The following is a 27087-nucleotide window of genomic DNA, read 5'->3' as shown; positions in this document are numbered from 1 at the left end:
GAGAGAACCAACTTAGGTGAAAAATCTAGTTGAGCTCATCCATGCCGGTCTACCTGTCGTAGGTACATCTGTGCTTGACAGCATTAGTCGGAGTGACCACCACACAGTCCTTGCAAAGGCCCTCCTAACACTGAGGCCGCCCTCCATTGTGTTGTGTGGCCCCACCACTGTGTAAATGGGATAGGTTTAGAATAGGTCTACCAGCTCACACTAGACATTAATGAAACACTGGGCTATAGACAACAAGGGAATTCTATTTCACCAAAATTTGTAATCTCATGGCCTGGCACATTCCTCACTCTACCATTACCATCAAGCCAGGGGACTAACCCTGGTTCAATGAAGAGTATAGAGGATCATCTGGGGAACAGACCAGGCTTACCTAAAAAATAAGATACCAACCTGGTGACGCTACAACACTGAACTACATGCATGCTAAACAGCATAAGCATTATGCAATAGATAAAGTTAAGCATTTCTACAGCTAGTGGATACAACCAAGGTCCTGAAGTCCTGCCGGGTCCAGTCGTGATTGATGTTAGACAATTAAACAACTAATGGAAATATGAGGTTCAATGAAAATTCTCACCTCAATGATGGTGGAGCCAACTTGTGAATGTAAAATACAAAGCTGAAGTATTGGCAATTGTCTTCAGCTAGAGTTGCCAAGTGGATGATTCATTTGTGTTCCCTTCTGATCTCCCCACTATCAGATCTGCCAGCATTCAGCCAATTTGATTTACTCCACATGCTATCAAGAAATGGCTGATGGCAAGCTGTACAATAAAGGTTATGGGTACTGACTTGGCCTCTAGGGACCTGGCTTTGAATCCCACCATGGCAGATGGTGAAATTTGAATTCAATAAAAATCTGGAATTAAAAGTCTGATGGTGACCAGACTTTAGAGAAGGAAATCTGCTGTCTACATGTAACTCCAGACCCACAGCAATGTGATTGACTCTTAAATGCTCTCTGAACAAGGGCAATCAGGGATGGACAATAAATGCTGGCCTAGCCAGCAATGCCCACATCCCATGAATGAATTAAAAAATGTTCAAAAAAGAAATCAATAGATTTTTGGATACTAATGATATCAAAGGATTTGGGGATAGTGGGGGAAAATAACAGAGGTAAGTGATCAGCTATGATCTGTTTGAATAGCGGAGCAGGCTTGACAAGCCTGACAATTACCATTTCCAATAAGGAAGAGTCTAACTGCCTACCCGTGACATTCAATGATGTTACTATGGTTGAATCCCTACCATCAACAACCTGAAAGACCTCTCCCTCCAGCAGCACCGCAGTACCCTTTTTCAAAGCTGCGCGTGCCCCCAGTTTCATTTTATCCTTCGGCTCATCCGACGCCTCAACAAGAAACTTTTTCTCTTTCTCTCAAGTGCTAAGGAACGCAAGCTCCAACAACTCATCGACACCAACACCCATCTAGGACCCTCCACCCCGGCCTGTCCCTCCGTCCCCACCCCATCTTCCAATCCCAACCCCAGCCGTGTATTCACTATACCGCCTGACCTTCCCCTCTCCGATGCTGAACGTTCAGTGCTCAGCAAAGGACTTAGTTTCATACCCTTACGCCCTCACCTCAATGAATTTCGGGCTGGGCATGATGCTGAACTCTTCTTCCGCCGTCTTCGTCTCCGGGCTCACTTCTTTGGGCAGGAGTCCTCTCCCAGTTCAACGGATCCTTTTACCCATCTCCAATATTCTCCCTCCACCTGGACCCCTCCCTCTGGATTCTTACCTTCTCTTGATCTTTTCATTGAGAACTGTCGGCGCGACATTAGTCGTCTCAATTTCTCTGCTCCTCTCACCCATTCTAACCTGTCTCTCTCTGAACTTACTGCACTCCATTCTCTCAGGTCCAACCCTGACATTGTCATCAAACCCGCTGACAAGGGTGGTACTGTTGTTGTCTGGCGCACTGACCTCTACCTCGCGGAGGCTGAGCGTCAACTCGCAGACACTTCCTCCTACCTCTCCCTGGACCATGACCCCACCACTGAACATCAAGCCATTGTTTCCAGGACTGTCACTGACCTCATCTCCTCTGGGGATCTCCCTCCCACAGCTTCCAACCTGATAGTCACCCAAACTCGGACGGCCCGCTTCTATCTCCTACCCAAAATCCACAAACAGAACTGCCCCGGTAGACCGATCGTCTCAGCTTGCTCCTGCCCCACAGAACTCATTTCTCGTTATCTTGACTCCCTTCTCTCTCCCCTTGTCCAGTCCCTTCCCACCTACATCCGTGATTCCTCTGACACCTTACGTCACATCAACAATTTCCAGTTCCCTGGCCCCAACCGCTTCCTCTTCACCGTGGACGTCCAATCCCTCTACACCTCCATCCCCCACCAGGATGGTCTGAGGGCCCTTAGCTTCTTCCTTGAACAGAGGCCCGAACAATCCCCATCCACCACTACTCTCCTCAGTCTGGCTGAACTTGTTCTCACGCTGAACAATTTCTCCTTCAACTCCTCTCACTTCCTCCAAATAAAAGGTGTGGCTATGGGTATCCGCATGGGCCCCAGCTATGCCTGTCTCTTTATGGGGTAAGTGGAACATCCCTTGCTCCAGTCCTACTCCGGCCCCCTTCCACAACTCTTTCTTCGGTACATCAATGATTACTTCAGTGCCGCTTCATGTTCTCGTGAGGACTTGGAAAAATTTATTAATTTTGCTTCCAATTTTCACGTGGTCCATCTCTGACACTTCCCTTCCTTGACCTCTCTGTCTCAATCTCTGGTGATAGACTGTCCACCATTATCCATTACAAACCCACCGACTCCCACAGCTATCTCGACTACAGCTCCTCACACCCCGCTTCCTGTAAGGACTCCATCCCATTCTCTCAGTTCCTTCGCCTCCGTCGCATCTGTTCTGATGATGCTACCTTCAAAAACAGTTCCTCTGACATGTCCTCCTTCTTCCTTAACCGAGGTTTTCCACCCACGGTCGTTGACAGGGCCCTCAACCGTGTCCGGCCCATCTCCCGCGCATCCGCCCTCACGCCTTCTCCTCCCTCCCAGAAACATGATAGGGTCCCCCTTGTCCTCACTTATCACCCCACCAGCCTCCGCATTCAAAGGATCATCCTCCGCTATTTCCGCCAACTCCAGCATGATGCCACCACCAAACACATCTTCCCTCCACCCCCCCTATCGGCATTCCGTAGGGATCGCTCCCTCCAGGACACCCTGGTCCACTCCTCCATCACCCCCTACTCCTCAACCCCCACCTATGGCACCTCCCCATGCCCACGCAAAAGATGCAATACCTGCCCCTTCACTTCCTCTCTCCTCACCGTCCAAGGACCCAAACACTCCTTTCAAGTGAAGCAGCATTTCACTTGCATTTCCCCCAACTTAGTCTACTGCATTCGTTGCTCCCAATGTGGTCTCCTCTACATTGGAGAGACCAAACGTAAACTGGGCGACCGCTTTGCAGAACACCTGCGGTCTGTCCGCAAGAATGACCCAAACCTCCCTGTCGCTTGCCATTTTAACACTCCACCCTGCTCTCTTGCCCACATGTCTGTCCTTGGCTTGCTGCATTGTTCCAGTGAAGCCCAACGCAAACTGGAGGAACAACACCTCATCTTCCGACTAGGCACTTTACAGCCATCCAGACTGAATATTGAATTCAACAACTTTAGGTCGTGAGCTCCCTCCCCCATCCCCACCCCCTTTCTGTTTCCCCCTTCCTTTTCTTTTTTTTTTCCAGTAAATTATATAGATTTTCCTTTTCCCACCTATTTCCATTATAAAAAGAAAAAAAAAATTATTTATTTATTTTATATTTTTTTTACATCTTTTATGCTCTCCCCACCCCCACTAGAGCTATACCTTGAGTGCCCTACCATCCATTCTTAATTAGCACATTCGTTTAGATAATATCACCAACTTTAACTTTAACACCTATGTGTTCTTTTGTATTATTGTTGTTGACATCTTTTGATGATCTGCTTCTATCATTGCTTGTTTGTCCCTACAACCACACCCCCACTCCACCTCTCTCTCTCTCCGCCCCCCACACACACACCTTAAACCAGCTTATATTTCAACTCTTTCTTGGACTCGAACTCAAGTTCTGTCGAAGGGTCATGAGGACTCGAAACGTCAACTCTTTTCTTCTCCGCCGATGCTGCCAAATCTGCTGAGTTTTTCCAGGTAATTCTGTTTTTGTTTTTGACCTGAAAGTCACCATTGATTAGAAACTTAACTGGACCAGTCACATAAATACTGTGGCTACAAGAGTAGTTCTGAGCCTGGGAATTCTGCAGTGAGTAGCTCACCTCCTGACTCCCCAAAGCCTGTCCACCACCTAAAAGGCACATGTCAGGAGTGTAATGGGATACTCCCCAATATGCTTTGTTACATTCTTGATTGGCAGCTGAGTGACAATATCTATAAGCTACTAGTTGACATGGTGGAAGTTTGGTTTGGCTGACACACTTTTAGAATCTTCACTGCTGTGACCTGCTTCTTCCTGTTGAGTTTCCCCATTTTAAGTCAAAACATAGATTTACTAATTCAGCTTATTATGTTGCTTCATTCTCCCATTTTTATCTAGTATGGCTTGAAATAATGGATAATTCCTCTTCATTTGAATGAAAATAGCTACCGCCACCTTACCCAACTCCATAAACTAAATGAGTTGATGAATCAAGTTGCTTCAGTTTACTGTATATTTGTTGTGATGATAGTCAGAAATAATATGTTTATTTACTTTTATAGGATGTAATAAGAAGTCACACTCAAAAAGGTAATTTGATTACTATTTTTATATTTTTCTTGTTAAAACCCTAGCTGAGTTTCTGCAAGGTTGGAGGGCAAGTGATCTTATGCCAACATGCAGCAATGGTGCAGCCTTTTTTCTCCCCATCCTCTTCCTGTGGTGATGTACCATGTGGTATGCTAGTTGTTGCACAATCATGGTGCTTGCTGACTGTTAGTAGATGTATCATTCTGTTTTTATATATGATACCATTCAGTGCATTTTACCTTTAACTCCAAATTTTTATTATATTTTTTAAATTTTGGTGCGCTGGGTGTCTGACATGCACGGAAACCCACCTCTGTGCTTAAGTCTCTAAACCAAGCGACTGAAATACATTTGGGTAAAGTTTCTGGTTTTCTGTTACACATTGTCTCCTGTAGTGATTTAGTTAAGTCCAGAGCATTTAGGTGCAGGATGGGAATGGCCAAGGCTTAAGGATACCCGAGTGTGTACAGGGGTACTCCTCTATTTTAGCTGAATATATTCCAGACAGCCTGCTAGCACAGTTAGCATCACTCTGCCATTATACTATTGATGTACAGTACAGGGTTATTTGGGCCCAAGTTAAATACAAATTGCTCCCCGTCTGATGGTTCCTACCTTTTGAGGTTTCGTTGGGCCAGAGAGTCTAATAGAATATCATCAGTGCCCTGAACTACTGTGAACATCCCTGATTCAGGTATTGGATTGCTAAATTTGCCACAGAGGGTTGACTTAGTTCCAGTTTCCCATTGTCAGCATGTCAACCGGACCCCAAAGAGACCCGATCAGACACTCGCCTCCAAAGAGTGTAGGCAGTAATTGGTTATTGGATAACTGACAAGTGTGGGTTTGAGTGCTGCTGCACTAATAAGTCATATGTATATTGCCACCTTTAAGTTTCAGTTGGGATGTTTACACCAGATTTTACAGTGTTTCAAACGTTCAAGAATACAAATCCAAAATAACTTTTGGGTCAGTTGAAATTCTTTTCTTAAAAAAAAAATTGAAGCCCAGCAATAACAGTAAACTGAAGCTACATGTTTTTCTTCAGTTCCTGCATCAGCACTGTCGAATAGTCCACCCAGCTTAAGTCCAACACGTGAATCTAAGCAAAAGTCCCCAGTTCAAGCTCACAAAGATAGAAGACCATCAGCAACATCAGAAGGAATAAAGAAGATTGTAAGTTGAAGTAAACGGATGAAACCTAATTATAGAATGTGTGCAGAACCATACTGTTTAAGACTGTGGATTTGGGGTGCTTTCACAATATTTGTAGCATTTTGTACATAGATGAAAATATTTCAGTGGATGACAACATTCACAGGAATAAACATATCAATAACCTTTAAAATGTTATTTTAAAAGAACTTTTCCCTGTAAATCCAAAAATAACCCTTTCCCAATTTGTATTTAGGCTGACGGGTGAAAAAATTAATAGTCTGTGCGCAGATCTTTTTATTTGCATTCATAATGTATAACAAAAATCAATTATATGGATAATATTTCTTGAATCATGTCTTACTTGTTGTCCTTAATGACAGTCTGGGATGAAGAAAATTTTAGAATTTTTATTTAAAATTGTACTACTGACACTCTTGGACAGGAAATTGTGTTTCATCCTATTAAAAACAATTGGGCATTATATTGATCTAATAAAATGGAAGGTATTGTGACACATCCTCCTTACCCCTTGTGGAAAGAGGAAGTGAACTGAGATCCAAGGCAAACCTTACCTCACCTAACTGGAAATCTATTTTGAATTTTTAAAATTCATTTACGGGATGTGGGCATCTCTGGCTGGGCCAGCATGTATTGTCCATCCCTAATTGCCCTTGAGAAGGTAGTGGTGAGCTGCTGCCTTGAACCACTGCACTCCCTGTTGTGTAGGCACACCCACAGTGCTGTTCGGGAGGGAATTCTAGGATTTTGACCCAGTGACAGTGAAGGAACGGTTATATATTTCCAAGTCAGGATGGTGAGTGGCTTGGAGGGGACCTTCCAGGTGGTGGTGTTCCCATCTATCTGCTGCCTCTGCTGCCTTTGTCCTTCTAGATGGTAGTGGTCGTGGGTTTGGAAGGTGCTGTCTAAGGAGTCTTGGTGAGACTCTGCAGTGCTTCTTGTAGATGGTACACACTACTGCTACTGTGCATCGGTGGTGGAGGGAGTGAATGTTTGTAGATGTGCCAATCAAGCGACTGCTTTGTCCTGGATGGTGTCCAGCTTCTTCAGTGTTATTGGAGCTGCACTCATTCAGACAAGTGGGGAGTATTCCATTACACTCCTGACTTGTGCCTTGTAGATGGTGGACAAGCTTTGGGAGATTGATGTTAGACACATGCCCTCAGAAGGCACAAAACAAAAATCAGGACTTTCACACACTTCATTCAGCAATCTCAGGTTAGCATAGGCAAAATTTTGTGGAAAGATTGTCTGTTTGTTATCACTACCAGTGGGCAAGAACTGGGGTGAGCAGGGTGAAGGTAGATTCTAAGAGAATAGAGATAACTTTTTTAAAAAAAAACATAGATGAAGTATGAAGTAATGTACTTTCTTTATTCCTTTTTCCTGTCAGTTTTTACTTTTCACCTGCTTCTCCTGCTGAAAATGTTAGTGCTTCCTAGAGTATTGTCCCACAGTCATCCCCTATTAGCTTTGGCAGGTGTGTTGCTCGGTGGCTTTATCATGATGGACATTGCAACTGAACCAAACCCTAACTCTCTCACTCGAATTCAAACTCTTCAGCAGTAATCTTTGGGGGATAACCTGGATGCGAATCCTAGCAGGCTTTCCTTTCCTTAACCCAGGAATGCTGAGGCCAATTGTGCTCAACTCTGCCATACCAGCCAAGATCACTAACTCAGCAGATTGGATACGGAATTGTGTGGGGGAGGCCTTAACAAACCTGTTGCCCATCACTTTGCTTGAAGAATTGCATCTGAACAGCCTGAGATGAATTGAGCCCTAACTGCATTCCAGAGAGATAACAGAGTAAGATTTTTGATAAATTAGTAATTTCAGGTCAGGAAGATTTTAGCGGTTTGACTGATTTAATATTTCTAAAATGAGTGCTTAAACAGGGTTGATATCTTCTAAGATTTTATCCTGCTTGTTTGAACACTATTGTCTGTTACAGCGCCCCCGTGTTCAAAGAGATTCCAGTTACTACTGGGAAATAAAAGGGGAGGAAGTAGTATTATTGAAGCGAATAGGCTCTGGATCCTTCGGAACTGTATTTAAAGGAAAATGGCATGGTAAGAAGATAATTTTCTAAATCCATCTGTCGTCTAAAGGTGTTCTCTTTTTTACTTTAAAAGCTCTGTATTTTAGATAATAGAAAAACTTGAACTGCCAGGATAACACTGCCTAGTAATCAAAGGTTGGAACTATGAATGTTTATGTATCAATTATGTAATTCTGGAAGAGAATCCATCTAATCTATGATCTTGTTGTTGAGTTATCTAGTTGGAAGACCTTTCTTGAATAACCAGGGCTTCTGTGGGTAATTTTTAAACATTTTTTCTTCTACTGAATTTTGCGTGTTGACCAATGTGAAGGATGTGCATATTAGGGAGTGAAACTGTTCCCACTTCAGCCATCCATTGTTTGCACCAAGGACTCGTGAAGTCAGCTGGAGCATAGTCACGTGCAAAGCTTCCTCTACTTTCACCCAACAAGGAGCCTCAACCCCAGCCTTGTAAAGCACACCCTATTGAAGCAGTGGGACTTTTATCACACTTTTTCCATAAACCTACCTGTGGCCTCTGAATGAGATTGGCAATTTTCTTTTTTCTCATTCTCAGCAAGTAGGTTTGCTGGTGAGGCAAGCGTTTATGGCCCAACCCTGGAGATAGTAGCTTAGTGGTAATGTCATTGGGCTAGCAATCCAGAGGCCTAGGCTAATGCTCTGTGGACAGGGGTTCAAATCCCACCATGGCAACTGGTGGAATTTAAATTCAGCAAATAAAACCTGGAATTGAAAAACTAGTCTTAGTAATAGTGTTCATGAAACTATCATCGATTGTTGTAAAACCAATCTGGTTCACTATGGGCTCTTTAGGGAAATAATTTATTTTCATTTATTCGTTCATGGGATGTAGCTGTCACTGGCTAGGCCAGCATTTATTGACAATTGAATTGCCCTTAAGAAGGTGGCACACCACCACCTTCTTGAACCGCTGCAGTCCATTTGCTGTACGCCCACACTCTGTTAGGGAGGCAAATCCAGGATTTTGACCCGGCTACAGTGATATATCAGCTGCTGCTGTCCTTCGAGGTGGCAGAGGTCTTGGGTTTGGAAGGTGCTGTCGAAGGTGCCTTGGTGGGTTGCTGCAGTGCAACTTGAAGATAGTACATGCTGCTGCCATGCTGCTGCCAATGTGTGTTGGTGGTGGAGGGAGTGAATGTTTGTAGATGGGGTGTTTGTAGATGGGGTGCCAATCAAGCAGACAGCTTTGTCCTGGATGGTGCCAAGCTTCTTGAGTGTTGTGGGAACTGCACTCATTCAGGCAAGCGGAGAGTATTCCACCACACTCCTGACTTGTGCCTTGTAGATGGCAGACAGGCTTTGGGGAGTGAGGAGATGAGTTAGTCATTGATGAAGCAGCTGAAGATGGTTAGGCTCAGGACACTACCCTGAGGAACTCTTGCAGCAATGTCCTGGGAATGAGATGATTGACGTACAAAATATCCAGTTCAGTTGAAGGGTCATGAGGATTCGAAACGTCAACTCTTTTCTTCTCCACCGATGCTGCCAGACCTGCTGAGTTTTTCCAGGTAATTCTGTTTTTGTTTTGGATTTCCTGCATCCGCAGTTTTTTGTTTTTATCTTTTTGTTTTTATCACAACTATCTTCCTTGATGCCAGGTATGATTGCAGCCAGTGGGGAATTTTCCACTGATTCCCATTGACTCCAGTTTTGCTAGGGCTCCTTGATGCCACGCTCAGTCAAATGGTGCCTTGATGTCAAGGGCAGTCACTCTCATCTCATCTCTTGAGTTCAGATGTTTAGGCCATGTTTGGACCAAGGCTGTAATGAGGTCAGGAGCTGAGTGGCCCTGACAGAACCCAAACTGAGCATCAGTGAGCTGTTTATCGCTGAGTAAGTGCCACTTGATAGCACTGTCAGCAACACCTGCCATCACTTTGTTGACGAGCAAGAGTTGACTGATGGTGTGATACAGTAATTGGCCGGGTTGGATTTGTCCTGCTTTTTGTGGACAGGATGTACCTGGGTAATTTTCCACATTACTGGGAGATGCTAGTGTTGTAGCTGTACTGGAACAGCTTGCCAAGGGGCATTGCTAGTTCCGGAGCACAGATCTTCAGTACTATTGCCAGAATGTTGTCAGGTCCCTTAGCCTTTTCAGTATACAGTGCCTTCAGCCTTTTGATATCATGTAGAGCGAATCAAATTGGCTGAAGACTGGCATCAGTGATGTTGGGGACCTTGGGAGAAGGTCGAGATGGAATATCCACTTGGTACTTCTGGAGGAAGATGGCTGCAAATGCTTCAGCATTCTCTTTTGCACTGATGCGTTGGGCTGCCCTATCATCGAGGATGGGAATATTTGGGGAGACTGTTCCTTGTGTTAGTTGTTTAATTGTTTATCGTCATTCACAATTGGATGCGGCAGCACTGCAGAGCTTAACTCTGATCTGATGGCTGTGGGATCGCTTAGCTCTGACTATCACATGCTGCTTCCACAGTTTGGCATGCATGTAGTCCTGAGTTGTAGCTTCACAGTGCCTCATGGATGCCCAACTTTGAGTTGCTTGATCTGTTCAAAATCTGTCCCACGCAGTGATAGTGTTACACAACACAGTGGATGGCATCCTCAATGTGAAGCCAGGACTTATCTCCACAAGGACTGTACAGTAGTCGCTCCCACCAGTACAATCATGGACAGATGCATCTGTGACAGGTAGATTGGTGATGACAAGATCAAATAGGTTTTTCCCTCTTATTGGCTCCCTCACTACCTGGCGCAGACCCAATCTAGCAGCTATGAATTGGCCACCTCAGTCATTAGTGGTGCCACAGAGCTGCTCTTCATGATATTGAAGTTCCTCACCCAGAGTATATTCTGTGTTGTTGCCACCCTTAGTGTTTCCTTCAAGTGGTGCTTAATATGGAGGAGTAGTGATTCATCTGCTGATGGGGAGAGGGGTGCTGTAGGTAGTAATCAGCAGGAAGTTTCCTTGCCATGTTTGACTTCGTGCCATGAGACTTTGTGGGGTCTGGAGTCAAAGTTCAGGTCTCCCAGGTATGGCGGTGGTCATGTCTGGGAGGCTGGTAGGTATGATTCCATGAACATGACTGTATCAGGCTTTTTTTTGATTAGTTTGTGAGACAGCTCTCCCAATTTTGGCACAAGCCCCCAGATGTTACTAAGGAGGAACCTGCAGGTTGCCATTGTCATTTCCAGTGTCTTGGTCGAGGCCACATGATCCATCCGGTTTCATTCCTTTAAGGCTTCGTAGTGGTTTGATACAACCTCGTGGCTTGCTAGGCTATGCTAGAGGGCAGTTAAGAGTCAACTACTAAAAGGCATCAGTGAACCAGATGGGTTTCTGCAACAATATACAATAGTTTTGTGGTCACCACCACTGAGACCAGTTTTATGTTCCAGATTTGTTAATTGAATTTAAATTCCAGCTGCCATTGTGGGATTTGAACCCGTTTTCCCCTGACCATTAGCCCTGGATTACTAGTACAGTGACATTAGCAGTAAGCGCTATATCCCCTTAAGGAAATTTGCCATCCTTTCCTGGTTTGGCCTAGATGTGACTCCAGACCTACAGCAATGTGGTTGACTCTTACCTGCCCTCTGAAATGCCCTAGCAAACCATTCAGCTTAAGGGCAATTGATGATGGCATCAAATTCTGGCCTTGCCAGTGACACCCACATCCCATGGAAGGAATAAATAAAAAATTGGAGGGTGCGCCTGACCATGGAACTTATCCAAACATCATAGCACTGAATTGCAGATGAATATAGATGAGACCTGGGAGTAATCTGTCTCCAATCTTCTCATTGAGGAGATGGGGCAGAGTTTTTAGGTTGGTGTGCAGGCAAGACCGGTGGGTTCGGGAGCAGCTGGGGAATGCACAGCTGCCTGAGATCAACTCCAGACCGCGATTTCATGCTGGCTGGCCAGTTAATGGCCAGCCAATGTGAAGCACGCGCCAAAATGCTCAGCGCTGCCAGGGTGGGGGTGGGAGGAGGGCAGGCGCTGACATAAGAGCTGAATGAAGGCAGAGAGCTGCCTCAGAGCCGAAGACTTCAAAACAATTATATAAAGATTTTAAAATCTGGGGAAAAAAAATGTCCATGCATCACAATCGGTCACCTGAACATTTAAATGGTGAAATTCTGCTCATACATTTCTATTTTTTTAAATTTAATAACGGAAGCCTCATCCCAAATTGGATAAGGTTTCATCAAAAATGCAAAGTGCACCTGGCAGATTCACCCGTCCACCAACTGTAAGGTTGGACTGACCACAATCGAGGACAATCGGAACTTTAACAACTTTAATTGTCTTAATTGTAGGCAGACACTCGCATGTGCCCACTGACCGAAATATCACGCAAGCGTGAGATGACGTTGGGACGCTTGCCCAATGTCATCTTGTGCAATTTCGCGTCCGATCAGGTTGGGTGCACGCCCACACACTGATCTAAATATTCTGCGCATGGTGAATGATACGTTGTGAATGGGAAGAAAAATACTGAAATCGAAAGTTATTAAAAGATTTAGTTTGAAGTAACAAATTACCCAAACTCTAGAGCTGAATCTTTAAACCATGTTTATGAGGAAATTTTATACTTAATGTATATTTTTTAGTCTAGAGAGAGTTGGCTCTGGTTAGTGCAGTGTTTGACTCTTAACCTGTGTGCCACATTTATGGCCTCAGTTAGGTTACAGTTGCTCATACATGTACTGTGTGAGATGTAATTTACATCTCCACTTTTGTCTTTTAAAATTTTCTGCTGCTGCCTAGACCAACTGAAAAACTTAATTAAATCGACTGTTTATGTGTAGGTAGTTTATCTAGATGTTATAAAGCTGGTATTTAGGATTCAACTCAATTCCCCTCTAAAAAAAAGTTTAATAAATAAACACATCTCCAAATTGACTGTTCATACAGTGGCTTGCTTGTGGTTTACTGGAGAGAATATGATTTGGAATTGCAGCACTGACCACAGTGGGTGGGTGTTGAAGATTGTGGGTGAATTGGCCTGCCTCCTGACTGGTTATTTATACTGTTGATAATAATGAATGGTTTGTTTAGTCTGATTAGCTGAGGAAGTTTGCAGAAGTGTCGTAATGGAAATGTAGCAAGTTTGGGTCGCACACTGTTTTACTTAAATGTGAAAATGAAATACAGCTCTGGAGTTGGAGCTGGACACTAAACTGGACTGAAAGCTAACTGGAGTTGTCTCCTCTTCCTTCTAGTATTGCAGCTTTACAGTTTCATCTGTGGCTTTGAATTGGAACTGCTTATAACTTCCATAGAGGTTTACACAAAAGGAGACCGCTGCCCGTTTTGTTGGTACTGTCTCTTTGCTGAAGCAATCCAAAACTAATTCCTGCTGACTCTGCATAACCTTACATCTTCCTTTGCTTCAAATATTTATTCTTTTAAAGATGCAATGGTCTCTGCTTCAGCTCCTCCCTGTAGTAATGCATTGCATGATGAAATAACTCAGTTAAAGAAATTTCTCCATAAACTTTCTCTTAGTCAGTAATTTTAATTGATGACCCCTCACCGCTGACCCCACAAGTAGAGGAAATGACTTTTTCTATTTATTATATCACAACTTTACATCTCTTCTTGGCTTTCTCATAGTATCACAAATCTTTTTGTAACTATAATTTCACAACCCTGGTATTGCCCTGTTAATCTGCCTGTATACGCTATGGTTTCAATGTTTTGTTTGGAGTACAGAATCGAATCTGTCACACAGTATCCTTGTGTAATACTACTTTTTACCTCTTTGCTCTTGTTTTATATGCCTGTTTCCAAAACCCAAAATGCTATTTTCATGGCTTTAGCAACCTAACTTGCAGTTTCAGGAAATTGTCTTTGAACACTCATCTTGTTCGGCCACACTGCAGCATCTTTCCATGAAGTGTATACTCCCGTTTCTTGTTTTCCCTCTCAAAATGTATTATTACCTCACACATATCCACATTGAATTGCACCTGTCTGTCCATTCCATTAACCTGTTTATTATGTACAATGTAGGAGAAGTATAGCACAGGCAGATATCGAAGCAGAAAGCATTTTCTTCCTCATACAATCCATTTGACTGTTAAGCCCTCTGCTGTTGTTAGCAAATGTTGCTGTTATGCTCCTGATGCTTGCTATACTATTTCTTCAGTATTGCTGTGGTTTTGAGGCTATTTACCCTTACAAGCTGCATCTGAGGAAAATTTGGTTTCTGCCAAGCCTTTCTCTTATTCGTGAGAACAAAGCAAAGAGCAGTTGAGACTGTTCATAGCATATTCTAAAGAAAATGGGGAGCTCGGCTCTTGAAAATTTTATTTTAAATCTGGCACAGGATATATTGCTGTAGTCCAAAGGCTTAAAAAGCCTGAGGGTGAGTCTCACTTTGATGATATGCTCCCATCACTGGGAGAGCCAAAGTATAGGGCAGCATCTGGAAGACACAAAAATAAGAGAGAGATCTTGTTTTTCAAATTCATCGTTGAAATAAAATGTTTACAGATTTTATTTGATCTTTCTTTATCTTACATAATGCCTAACACACCCTTGGATAACTGAATTCACTCATATTTCCACAGGAATATTTTTCTGGTTCCTTGCTGACCTTTGGATGTGGGGAATAAATGCCAAGCCTTAATGAAAATTTATCAATCAGTTCTCCAATTTGTTACTTTTTAATCCAATTTATTTTTCATCAAGGAAGTTACAGAAAGTAAAAGGGATTTTATTAACAAAATGTTAATGGGCTAAAGTGCAGTGAGGTGACTTTGTCACATAGACTGTATTGGATTTGTAATATAACTTTTATTTATGTGATCACTGTCTTTTTAGGTAGTTGTTATATTATCATGGCATAATGACTGTGGCTGAAGACTCAGTTTTAACATCATAATCTGAGACCAAATAATTTGTTTGTTTAAAATGCACATTGTTTGGCCACACAAGGTTAATATCGGCAGTCAAGGCAGTAGCTGCCTTATTTGAGGGGTTATCATGTTGCCGCTATCGATATATATAGAGTTGAAGCATTTGGAGAAAGTTGTGAAGCTGGGGTGTCAGTGGAGAAGTGAGATTTTTCATGGTCTGATACATACTCCAGCCCTGGTATCACAATGACACACAATGGAAATCACAAGTCACAGATGAAGGCAACCTGACTGGACTGCTCTGCTGTGTAACTGATGGACATTGTTGTGAACTTGGTATTTCAGGTGATGTAGCTGTAAAGATTCTAAAGGTAACAGATCCAACACCAGAACAACTCCAGGCTTTTCGGAATGAAGTTCAGGTGCTAAGGTAAGAAAAATAGAGAGTTTCTCCCAGTATCTTGTCCAATATTCCTCCCTTGACTACTACCACCAGAAAATGAAGAATAATTGGTCATTTCTATCAATGTTGATTATGGGATGTTGCCAGCAGAGTGTTTCTATGTGCTTACATAAAATCACTGAGCTCCACAACTGGTTCATTGTGCAAAACATTAATGATATGTCACAACAGAAATGCAAATATTTATTTTTCATCAAGACTGTAATAGAAACACTTGGGTACACAGTTTTTGGCAAGATATCCCATGGAGCAGTTTAGGGCTTTGCCAATGGGTGGTGATAAAGCAGAAGAGAGGAGGAGCTAACCATGTTGTCATATACCACATCCTACATTTATATAGCCATTTTAAAATAGTAAAATATTCCAAGGTACTTCACTGGAGTGATTAAATTTAAGACCAAGCCACATAAGGAGATGACGTTTCAAGTCCTCATGACCCTTCAACAGAACCCGTTCTGTTGAAGGGTCATGAGGACTCAAAACATCAACTCTTTTCATCTCTGCCGATGCTGCCAGACCTGCTGAGTTTTTCCAGGTAATTCTGTTTTTGTTTTGGATTTCCAGCATCTGCAGTTTTTTGTTTTTATCACATAAGGAGATATTAGGATAGGTGACCAAAAGCTTGGTCAAAGAGGTAGGTTTCAAGGTGCATCTTAAAGGAGGAGAAAGTGGAAGAATATTTAGGGTGGGAATTCCAGAGTTTTTACAAGGACAAAATACTGTGCCTCGTATTATACTCAATTGTATTACGAATACATCCTAGCACGCTGTTTGTTCAATGATTACTTCACTGCATTGTCCATGTACCTTCAGGATTGCTAGTCAGAATCACAAATAGACACATGAATGTGTAGATGCCTGAATCAAAATTTGATTAAGTAGCCTGCAGGTACTATCATGGTTTGCTCGCCAAATGCATGGATGTCTATTACCTATTCAAATTAGCAAGTAGTCAGTACCTATTGGATTGGAGAGAGGGGAGGAAATTGACAAAGAAAAAATATAGTGTTTGAAGTTCTCTTTTCTTCCTCATCATTTTTTTTATAGCAGATACTTTTCTGATTGTAACCTGTTCTCTTGTCACAGAAAGACACGACACGTAAACATCTTATTATTTATGGGCTACATGACTAAGTTTAACCTGGCTATTGTCACCCAGTGGTGTGAAGGTAACAGCCTCTACCAGCACTTACATGTGCAGGAAATAAAGCTGGAGATGTTTCAGCTAATTGACATTGCTCGTCAGACGGCACAAGGAATGGAGTGAGTAGAACTTCATTAAAATTGGCATTGTGGTGCAATGACATGACTTCTGACCCTGTTGTATACATTCAAGTAAAAGCTTTGTTGTGGTGTAGTTTAATTTCACATTTAACTCCTTAAAGGATTCTAGTCTTATAGCTACATTTCCTTTCTGACCTTCTGGTATTCTCATCCTCTATTGTACACATTGTATTAAGCTGTGATAAGTGAGTTTGATCTAAATAGACATCAAGCAGTGAAGGAGTCCAGGGTAACAGGTCTGCTTTAGGCTGTGACCTAGAGTTTGAATCACTACACTGCTTATACATCAGCCATTCTAGTGTTGAATCAGGATTGTTGGAATCTTTACTGCCGCATAGTGCTAGCCATGGCTCAGATGGTAGTACTCCTGCCTTCAATCAGAAAGTTGTGGATTCAAGTCCCACTCTAGAGACTTGAACACAAACATCCCAGCTGACATTCCACTGCAGTGGCGAGGGAGTGCTGTATAAGAGGCCCTGTCCTTTCTCAGGTGGATGTTAAAAATCCCATAGAACTATTTTGAACAAGAGCAGGGGATTCATTCTGGTGTTCTAGCTAATGTTTATTCTCCACTCAGCATCACTAAAACAGACAATCTGACCATTATTATATTGCTATTTGTGAGAACTTGCTGTGTGCATATTGGTTGCCACATTTCCTACATCACAATAGTGACTACACTTCAGTAAGCACTTCATTGACTGTAAAGCACTTTGGGATGTCCCGAGGTTGTAAAAACCACTATATAAATTTTTTTTTGTACAACATCTGAAATATAAATGTCACAAGAACTCATGTCATTGATTTGTACCAGCTATACTACATGGGTGGGTAAACTAGTATTGGAAGGTCTAAGTTACTACCATCGGGGAAGACCCACCAGAGGTGGGAACACAGTCAAGAGAATACAGCCAAGAGTGAGTGGTCTGTGGAATCCTCAACATTGGCTCTGGATCCCATGAAGGCTCATGGCACCAGGTCAAACATGGACAACGAAACTTGCTGATTACCACCTACCACCCCCTCAAATGGCTGAACAGTCAGTACTCCTCCATTTTGAGCGCAACTTGGCAGAAGCATAGAGCAGCAAGGACACAGAACATAACCTGGGGATCTGCATGTCTGTCACCAAGAATGACTCGGCACCACTTGCAGCAAATGGTGAGAGAATCAATACAAGGGAAAAACCTACTTTGTCTTGAAAAATCTACCTGTAGCAAATGATGATGTTCATGATGGTATTGATAGCCGTGATCACAGCAATGTCCTGTGGAGACAGAGTCCATCTTCACACTGAGGACATACTCTATCATGGTTTGCAGCTTTATCACCATGCCAAATGTGACAGATTCAGAGCAGGTCTAGTAGCTTAAAACTAGGCACCCATGAGGTGCTGTTGGTCATCACAGGAGAAGAATTATGTTCCATGGCAATCTACAACCTCGTGGTCTGGCATATCCCTCATTCTATCATTATCATCAAGCCAAGAGATCAATTCAATGAAAAGTGCAGATGTACATGCCAGGAACAGCACCTGCTGTACCTGAAAATGAGGTGCCAGCCTGATGAAGCTACAATACTGGACCACATGAATGCTGCAGACAGAGCTAAAAGTTCCCATGACCAAGAGATCAAATCAAAGCTCTGCGATCCAGTCATGAAAGGTGGTGAACAGTTAATAACAGAAGAAAGAGGTTCCATAAATGTCCCTTCCTCATCTGCTGGGCTCTATCTTCATTGAATGCAGAAGACGAGGCCAAGTATTTGCAAACATCTTCAGCCGGAAGTAGATGATCTATTTCAGCCCCTTCCATTACAGATACCAGTCTTCAGTCAATTTGATTCACTCCATGTAATTTCAAGTGAAGACTGAGCACAAAGGCTGTGGGTCTTGACAAAATACTGGCAGTAGAACTGAAGACTTGTGCTCAATAATTGCCATGGTTCAAGCCAAGCTGTTCCAGGAGAACTACACACTGGCATCAATCAAAGTGGAAAATTGTCCAGGTATATCCACAAACAGTAGGACAAATCTAACCTGTTCAATTACTGCTCCATCCAGCTACTCTCAATCATCAGTAAGGTGCCAAAAACAGGGTCACCATTTCACACTTATTCAGTAACCTGTTTTCCAATGCTCAGTTTGGGTTCCACCTGAACCACGCAGCTCCAGGTCTCATTACAGCCTTGATCCAATCATGGTCAAAGGGCCTGAATTCCAGAGGTGAGGTGAGAGACTACCCTTGACATCAAGGCAGCAATTGACTCAGTGAGGCCTCAAGGAGCCCCAGCAAAATTGAAAAATTGAAGCAGTGGTAATCAGGAGGAAAGCGCTGCACTGACTGGTGTCATATCTAGCACAAAGGAAGGTGGTTGTGGTTGCAGGCCAATCATTTCAGCCCCAGGACACCATTTCAGGAGCTCCTCAGGGCAACTGTGGCCCAACTATCTTTGCCTGCTTTAACAAGCCAGTGTCAGAAATGGTGACCATGCAACTATCATCAATTGTTATAAAAACCCATCTGGTTCACTAGGAAATCTGCCATCCTTACCCAGTCTGGCCTATATGTCACACTAGACCTACAGCAATGTGGTTGACTCTTAACTGCCCTCTGAAATGGCTCAGTAAACCTCTCACTTCAAGGATCATTAGTAATGGGCACAAATAACCTTCCCTCCATCATAAGTTCATGCAGGAATTTTGCTGATAATTACCCAGTGTTCAGTTCCATTCGCAATTGCTGAAATAATGCAGTAGTCTATGCCTGCATGCAGCAAGATGTAGGTGATATCTAGCTGGGCTGCTAAGTGGTAAGTAACGTTCGTACCGCAGAAGTGCTAGGCAATGACCATCTCTAACATGAGGGAGTCTAAGTGCCTTCCCTTGGCATTCAGTGTTATTGTCATTGAATCCCTCACCTGTGATATCCTGGGGTCACCGTTGACCAGAAACTTAACTGGGCCATCAATATAAATATTACTGTAAAAAGAGACATGCCAAAGCTTTTCATCTTGCACTCATCAGAACACTTTGCAAGAAGATCAATACAAGGGGAAAATAACAATTTATACTGTATGAGAAGAGATTGCTGATTGGTTGGCAAATGAACTCGATAGAGGCCTTACCATGGAAAATGCACCTCTGACCTTGGTCTTCGCCACTAACAGGATGCTGCCGTCAAGCCAAAAAGATGTTCTGCCTATCACAAATGAGTAATGTGTCATGTGAATTTCAGTGCCAGTTTGATGCTAGGTATGTAGGCCGTACACCCCAAAGACTGGTGGATTGTATCAAACAGCAAGTCCCAGCTGTTGTTCGCAATGGGCAAAGTGCAGACCGTACCCAACCAGACTGTGGTTGCAAAATTCAAAACAGTGTTCGACATTAAATGTGATTCTGCGATTGGACAACATTTGCTAAATTAATCCTCAAGTGTGCTAGGAATTACGCTGACAATCAATTTAATATTGTCAGTTGGCCTTGTAGTATGGCGCATTGGCGTTTACTGGAAGCTATATACATTAATAGACAGGGCCCTGTTCATTGCAGACAGAAAGAACATGTACACACATTGTACCTGTTTCAGCTAAACAAAATAAGAGCCATTTGCTGACTCATTGGTTAAGGCATTGCCCTGAGGAATCGGTGTGAAAGCTGTCTGGTTTAAATTTCAAACAATGCTTGGCACTTAACTGTCAGTCACCATCAGTTGGTGCACTTTCCATCGCAATGCCTCTACCAATCAGAGTCCACTTGCAATCAATCAGCACTGTCTTCTCGTATAATATAAATTGTAGTTTTCCCCTTTTATTGGTATTCTTGCAAAGTGTCCTAATGAGTGCAAGACGAAAAACTTCGTCTGTATTTTCAGCAGTACTCAAGTTCTGTACTTCTGAATGACTATTCACTGTGGCTACAAGAGCAGATCAGAGGCTGGATATCTTATAGCAAGGGACTCACCACCTGACTTCCCAATGCTTTTCATCACGTATAATGCACAACTGAAGAGCGTGACTCTTGCCTGGATGAGTGCAGCTCCAACAACACAAGAAGCTCAACACCATCTAGGCCAAAGCAGCCCGATCAACCACCTAAACATTCCTTCCGCCACCATTGCAATGTGTTCCATCTGCAAGCTGTACTGCAGTAACTTTCCATAGCTTATTTGATAGCATCTTCCAGACCTGGGACCTGTGTCACCTAGAAGAACAAGGGCAGTAAGCGCATGGGAACACCACCCCTTGCAAATTCCCCTCCTATCTCACACACTATCTCAACTTGGAAATATATTCCCTATTCTTCATCATTAGTGGGTCAAAATCTTGGAACGCCCTCCTGGCACTGTGGGAATACCTTCACCTCATAGACAACAGCATTTGGAGAAGGCGGCTCATCACCACTTTCTCAAGACAGTTAAGGATGGAAAATAAATGCTGGCCTTGTTAGTGACACCCACATCCTCAATGAATAAATTTTGAAACCAGAAAACAACAGAACCAGTATGTCAGATCCAAAGGATTTTTCTTTCCATCTGTGTCAACATGTAGTTGACTAATATTTATGGAACTTGGGTCCTTTGCTGTATGATTCATTAGATAAACTTGCTGAGCCTTCAGGGAAGCTCATGTGAAGCTTTTATGGAAGAGTAGGACTAATTAAATTAATTGCAAATTAGTTCCCTGATTGAAAATTGGATGATAATAGAAAGTTTAAAAATAACTATGCATTTTCTCAATTTGTTTTTTATTTTGTATATAAACAGATGGTGTAGGTAAAGTGAGAAGTGACAATGGTTAAAGAAAACAGAACACTAGTCTTAAACTGATTAGCACTGGTAGAGCACTATCTGTGCGAATATTAGTCTGCGTTCTGCTATTGCTGTAGCTGCCTACTTTTTATAACCTCTCTGTATATGCCAACTGGAAAAATGTGCCCCACAGTTTGTGAACCACAGATCTAAATGTTAGTTTCTGATACTGAAGATTTCATCTTCACAGGTAAATTATCTACTTTGCACATCATTTATAGCAATCTCTGTCACTGTTCAAGAAGCGGAACAGGTACACAAGCCTGTTGTTCAATTTTATTTGCATTGAATAAATAAACACCGCTGATCTGGCACGATGGTTAATTGCCATTGATAATAAGGAAATTGTCTCAAAAAATCCAACTGTGAATGTTAAGGTACTTGTATATTGGCTGAGTGCTGTCAGTGGTATTCTTTGCATTTACGGCTGCTCTCCGATATAAGGCAGGCACCTCTTAGAGACCTGAATCTGTTGGCGACCCACATTCTCGTGCATTGCTGTTAATTTTCAAATTTGATCTGATTTTCCTTATTTTCTACTCGTTAGTTACAGGTTATTAATTCGGAGGAACCAAAGTTTGGAGCAGCTGCAAAAAAAGGTTAAAATGGGAGAGCAGTGCACAAAGTTGTGGCTCACTCTCCTGGGACCCCTAACTCAAATGTAAAAGTGCCGTTAATAAATAAGACAAGGAGTCCTCTGCTATAATGTTGGAATTACTCCTGTTCTCTACAAATCCATATTTTAACTGAATGGTACTTAAGTTTAGGGATAAAGCCTTGGTCTATCAAATCCCTTGAAAATTTCGTGGGGGAGAATTACAGCCATTTTACATGGGCTGGCCAATTAAGGCCTGCCCAGCATGATGCACACCCAGAAGCGCATGATTGCGAAAGAGCGCAGAAATCTCCTGAGGCAAAAAGCTGCCTCAGGGAGATTAGTTTGATCTTAAAAATTTGAATCAAGACTGGAAATTTTTTAAGACCTGAAGGTTCTGCCCCTATCCAATTGTTTGTGACAGTTTCACAGATACTACGCAAAGATAGCCTAGAGATTCCATGTAGCGAATTTCACCCCTTTAATGTCAGTGGAAAGGACAATGTGTCCATAAAAAGACTGGGCCAGCTTATGCTCATGTCTTTAGGAGTCAAACCTACATAAAATAGAAGTACTCTTATGGGGTGCATGGACGTTTCAGTGTAGTCCTTTCATTTATGTAAAAAACTGTTCTACCTGATGTTTGCAGGCTGTGGGAGCAACAGCTAGGTGAGGAACAAAGCTTGGCTCAGTCAGTTCACTGTTGGCTAACTTGATTCTGTGGGCCCATTTTTAACTCCGAGCAAGTAAATGGGTTTTAAGTAGGTTAAAATCTTGTCCTATGTCTCATGATTATTTTTGTGGCAAGAACAAGAATGTCTAACAGAAATGGCCAAAGTAGCGCTAACGGGCCAGGTAAGCAAAGAAGATGCCACGTTTTCAGAGCTTGCCATTCAAACCCTTCTCTATGAAATAGAGCAAAGGGGAGACAAGAGTGTTGGGTTCTGTGGCATTAAAGCTATGAGGAGGACTACTCATGCCAGGTAGAACGAGGTGACCTCTGGACTACAGGGCAATACCCTATAAATTTCAGTGACCTGACCAGGCATTGCAAGGTATCACTCCATATTCCTTAAGGGACACCTTCTGTGCTGTTGCAGACAGCATTGATGAGAGAGGCTTTTTAATTAAATATATTTCTCTAGAAAGAGAGAGAGACTGCATTAATGGCCAGAAATGTCACTGAGCCTGACTATGGTTTGCTTCTCTTATAGTTACTTACATGCAAAGAATATTATCCACAGAGACATGAAATCAAACAGTATCCTTTCTTATTTGATCTTTGACCCTTGTTGTTTATTCTTTGAGTAATTCAGCAGGATGATACATAGCAGAAATAAATGCCAAATTTTAATGAGTGCCAAGCATGAGATTTTCCATCCTGACATTACCAAAAGCAATGGAATTCACATCCCCAACTACACAATCAGTTTATTTTATTTGGAGCTCAGGGTTGACTCTTACTTCCTGCAGTGTGCTGCTTTCTCACCTAACTCACTGGTATGCATTCTTCACAATTCACAATTGACAACCAAGCCAACCAATAGAAAGATGCAGATTCCAAGAGTCATATCAATTTGTGGGTTTGAGTGATAACTAGGTTACGTGCAGAAACCCTGTTACACAGAAATCTGGTGCAATTGGCAATCTTTTCTCTGCTGACCGGTTGATAAATAGGCAGTTTCATGGTGATGGGCTATTTAGGATACAATTAATGAACCTTGGGTCCTGCCCCTTGTGTGTTGCTGACAGTAAGTGAAACAATGTCCACTCCATTGAAGAAAGCCAGTGAATAGTGTGGGCACTGTAGAGGCATGTGTATGATTTGTTTTTAATTTTAAGAGACTACTCAGCACTTGATTGAAATAGGAGACTTAGCATCTATGAACAGAATTTGAGATTTTTGAGTGATTTCTACTGGAAATAGTGTTGGTTCACCTAGGTGTGTGGGATAAAGTTTTGTTAACGTGTAGAATAATAGCAATTAAGCAAGAGGACGCTTAAGCAAATTATTAAATATTGTTAAATATTAGACATTTAGATAGGACTAATTTAATGCATAATGTATTATTCTGCTGTTGAAGTGGTCTGTGTTCCTTTACGGCTGCATTGTTTGATTGTTATGAAGCAAACACAATTTGAGGTTATTTAGAGGTCAATTGCTTATTAGTGTAGGAAACTTGCAAATCAGCGGGTGCTCGCAAATTTCAGATAACAAATCAAAAGAACCCATGATAAAGTGTATGGCTATCCTTTTTATTTTTATGATTGCTTTGAATCTGCAATAAAATATGACATCCAGAGAATTACAGATGCAGATCCATTTACTTTTGCTATATTATCTCTAACTATAATTTTTATATTAAAAATGATTTCATAGTTCCTGTCAGTCACATTTGCTATCACATACTCTGGTGTCAGTTACAGAAATGTAACTCGGTTCACTTACCACTTTGTTGAATCAAAAATGTTTATGAAACTTGGGGATTTGAAATATTTTTTCACCCGCCATTTATCCCCTCACCTTGCTAACGAATTCAAAATAAGATTTTTATTTTCAGTGTATTCATTAACAACTAAGATGATCACATATTTAGAATTGCTAACAGTTGAGAAGTTTGGGTTATAATTTGGGGCCTGTATGCTCTTTTGCAGCTTCCTTTACTGATGAATAGAGAAAATTATGGAAAAAAGGCATTTACACTGTATTGCTGGGTTTCTGTGGTACGGTGGGTGAATGAGAGAATCATAAAATTATAAAATAATACAATACAGAAGGTGGCTATTCATCCCATTAAATCTGTGCCGGGTCTTTTGATCTATTTACTTCCAATTTCTGCTCTTTGATGATATCCCTGTGATAATTTTGTTTTCTCCTTCTGGCACTTATCAGTTCCCTTTTGAAGGCTACTATTGAATTTATACCCACTGCCCTACTGAGTACTGCATTCCAAACCCTACACTTTCATTGCTTTAAAAAGCTTTTCCTCTGATTCTGTTACCAAAGTTAAATCTATGCCTTCTGGTTGTCAACCCTTCAGCCACTGAAAACAGTTTCTCTTTTAATTACTCCATCTAAACCGTTCGTGATCTAAACGCTTCTATCAAATCTCCTGTTAGCCGCCACGGTTCGAAGATGAACATACTGAGCTTCTCCAATCTACCCACATAACGGTAGTCCTTCATCCCTCTAGAAAACCCCTTCTAAACCCTCTCCAAAGTCTTCATGTCCTTCCTGAGGTGTGGTGGCTAGAACTGTACACAATTCTGCTGGTGCCGAACTTTATATAGAACTTCTGTGAAATTCACCCCCATTGTGTATTATATGCAGTAATCTTTCTGTTCATATAAATTAGGGCACCCCCTAATTTACAGTGGACGATCAGGAGAAGTCCCCAGAAATTCACGTCCATACATTCTTCTGCTACGGCATAGGTGTATACTCCTTTCTGAATTTCCATTACAAATTTGTAAGTCCACGTTAAATAATGGAAACAACCAATGTAAACTTTGGGCGGTGAAATTCAAAGCAACAATGGGACTAAAGTGCCTCCACTGGGGCAAAATATTAATTCAGCTTCTCAAATTGATGGGCATTTTTCAATCAAGGTGTGTACATAGGAGTTTATAATGGAAAGTTGGCAGCAAGAGTGTGCAGATATAAACCTTTTAATACTCTATAGATATGTAGAGAGTAATTATTTATTTCAGATGGGGAACATTTTATTTGGGCAGTACAAATGTCTTGTAATCTTATTTCCTCAATAGCTCCTGTATTCTTGTGACTAAATTTTTAGTGTTAAATGATTTCAAATTCATTTGTATTTTGTGTTGACCAGGGTTGTGCCCATCCCTGCCACGGTTTGTGACTTTAGATTTGTATTGATGAAATGCAACCACTGCCTGATCAAAATGAACAACAAAAATAGTGTTGTTCCATAGAGTTTGTGAAACATTTCAGATAACTAGCAGCAATACATCTGGAAGATTCAGCTTGTTATTAGGTGGAGACTGACACATTTTAAATTGTTTGGTACTTAATATTTCAATGTATGAATTGGACCATCGCTTAAGATGGGGGACATATGATATGGGGACAGATGTTTAATGGGTGACTAACTAAAATTTAAACAGGCCTAAATGTGTTTTTATATGTTATGCAGCTACTTGGCTGGAAGAGGAAATCTGTGCAGTATTGTAATTGGCTCATTAACATTCTTTATTAGATAAAAATGTAAACAAACTAAAGGAATCTCCTTAGACACTCATCTTATGATTGCCTTATTTTACCAAGTGTTTTTATTACACTCAGTTTGCCGTCTTGTCAGATAATATAGATTCTAGTATCTCATCATTGGCAGAACACACAATGGTGTGTAATTATCACCTTTCTCATAAGTGGATTTTTTTCTTGCACTCTCAAATTGTGCAGGAAATATTTCTGAGAATTGATCTTTGTGCGAGGTACAGTCTATCTCAGTTGGGCACGTGGACTATTAATTTCTTTTAGTACTTATAAGGTGTTGTGAAGTGAATTAATGAAGGATAAAGGCTGTAAAATTTGCAGAAATCCAGTATCTCGCATTAAACAGTACAATTACCTTTTGGCAGAAAATACTTTGCAGTGTGAATTAAGAAGAGGAAGTTAAACTAAAGCCTAGCTGGGTTCTGACTATTTGGGTAGAAGTTATTGGGAGCAGCTTTCTTTTTGGGGGGTAGTACTTGGCCATGATCAACAGAAGTTCTCCTTGACAGAAGCTCAGACATCTTTCTTCACGAAGGCCTCACTGTGAAGATTGGAGATTTTGGCTTAGCAACTGTGAAATCTCGATGGAGCGGCTCCCAACAGGTTGGACAGCCAACAGGATCCATTCTTTGGATGGTGAGGAATTGGACACTTGATGGTTGTTTAGAGTGTTGAGTATTTAGAAAGCTGGTTTAATTGAAGTAGTTAAGGTAAATAAAAATAAATTTTAGTTTTGTTAAATAGGCTTCTTTGTTACCCATAGGCCATTTTGAACAGATCCATAGCCTGAGACTCCCTAAAGCCTTTTATT

General features: G+C 41.8%; 1 protein-coding gene across 4 annotated transcripts in view; it reads left to right on the top strand.

The window, feature by feature from the left end:
• Nucleotides 1–27087, top strand: part of LOC121280165 (RAF proto-oncogene serine/threonine-protein kinase-like) — a 90203-nt gene that overhangs the window by 48357 nt on the left and 14759 nt on the right. For 3 of the 4 annotated variants that reach the window (XM_041191872.1, XM_041191871.1, XM_041191873.1), the window contains 7 exons: nucleotides 4756–4783; nucleotides 5832–5959; nucleotides 7914–8031; nucleotides 15226–15310; nucleotides 16430–16606; nucleotides 23245–23291; nucleotides 26794–26912. In XM_041191872.1, coding sequence (XP_041047806.1) covers nucleotides 4756–4783; nucleotides 5832–5959; nucleotides 7914–8031; nucleotides 15226–15310; nucleotides 16430–16606; nucleotides 23245–23291; nucleotides 26794–26912 — 702 coding nt within the window. The remainder of the gene's footprint in view (nucleotides 1–4755; nucleotides 4784–5831; nucleotides 5960–7913; nucleotides 8032–15225; nucleotides 15311–16429; nucleotides 16607–23244; nucleotides 23292–26793; nucleotides 26913–27087) is intronic. The other variant, XM_041191875.1, reaches the window with a different exon arrangement.

The sequence above is a fragment of the Carcharodon carcharias genome, chromosome 7 (assembly GCF_017639515.1).
Source record: "Carcharodon carcharias isolate sCarCar2 chromosome 7, sCarCar2.pri, whole genome shotgun sequence".
Lineage (NCBI taxonomy): Eukaryota > Metazoa > Chordata > Chondrichthyes > Lamniformes > Lamnidae > Carcharodon > Carcharodon carcharias.
This window is presented reverse-complemented; position numbering and strand designations above follow the sequence as displayed.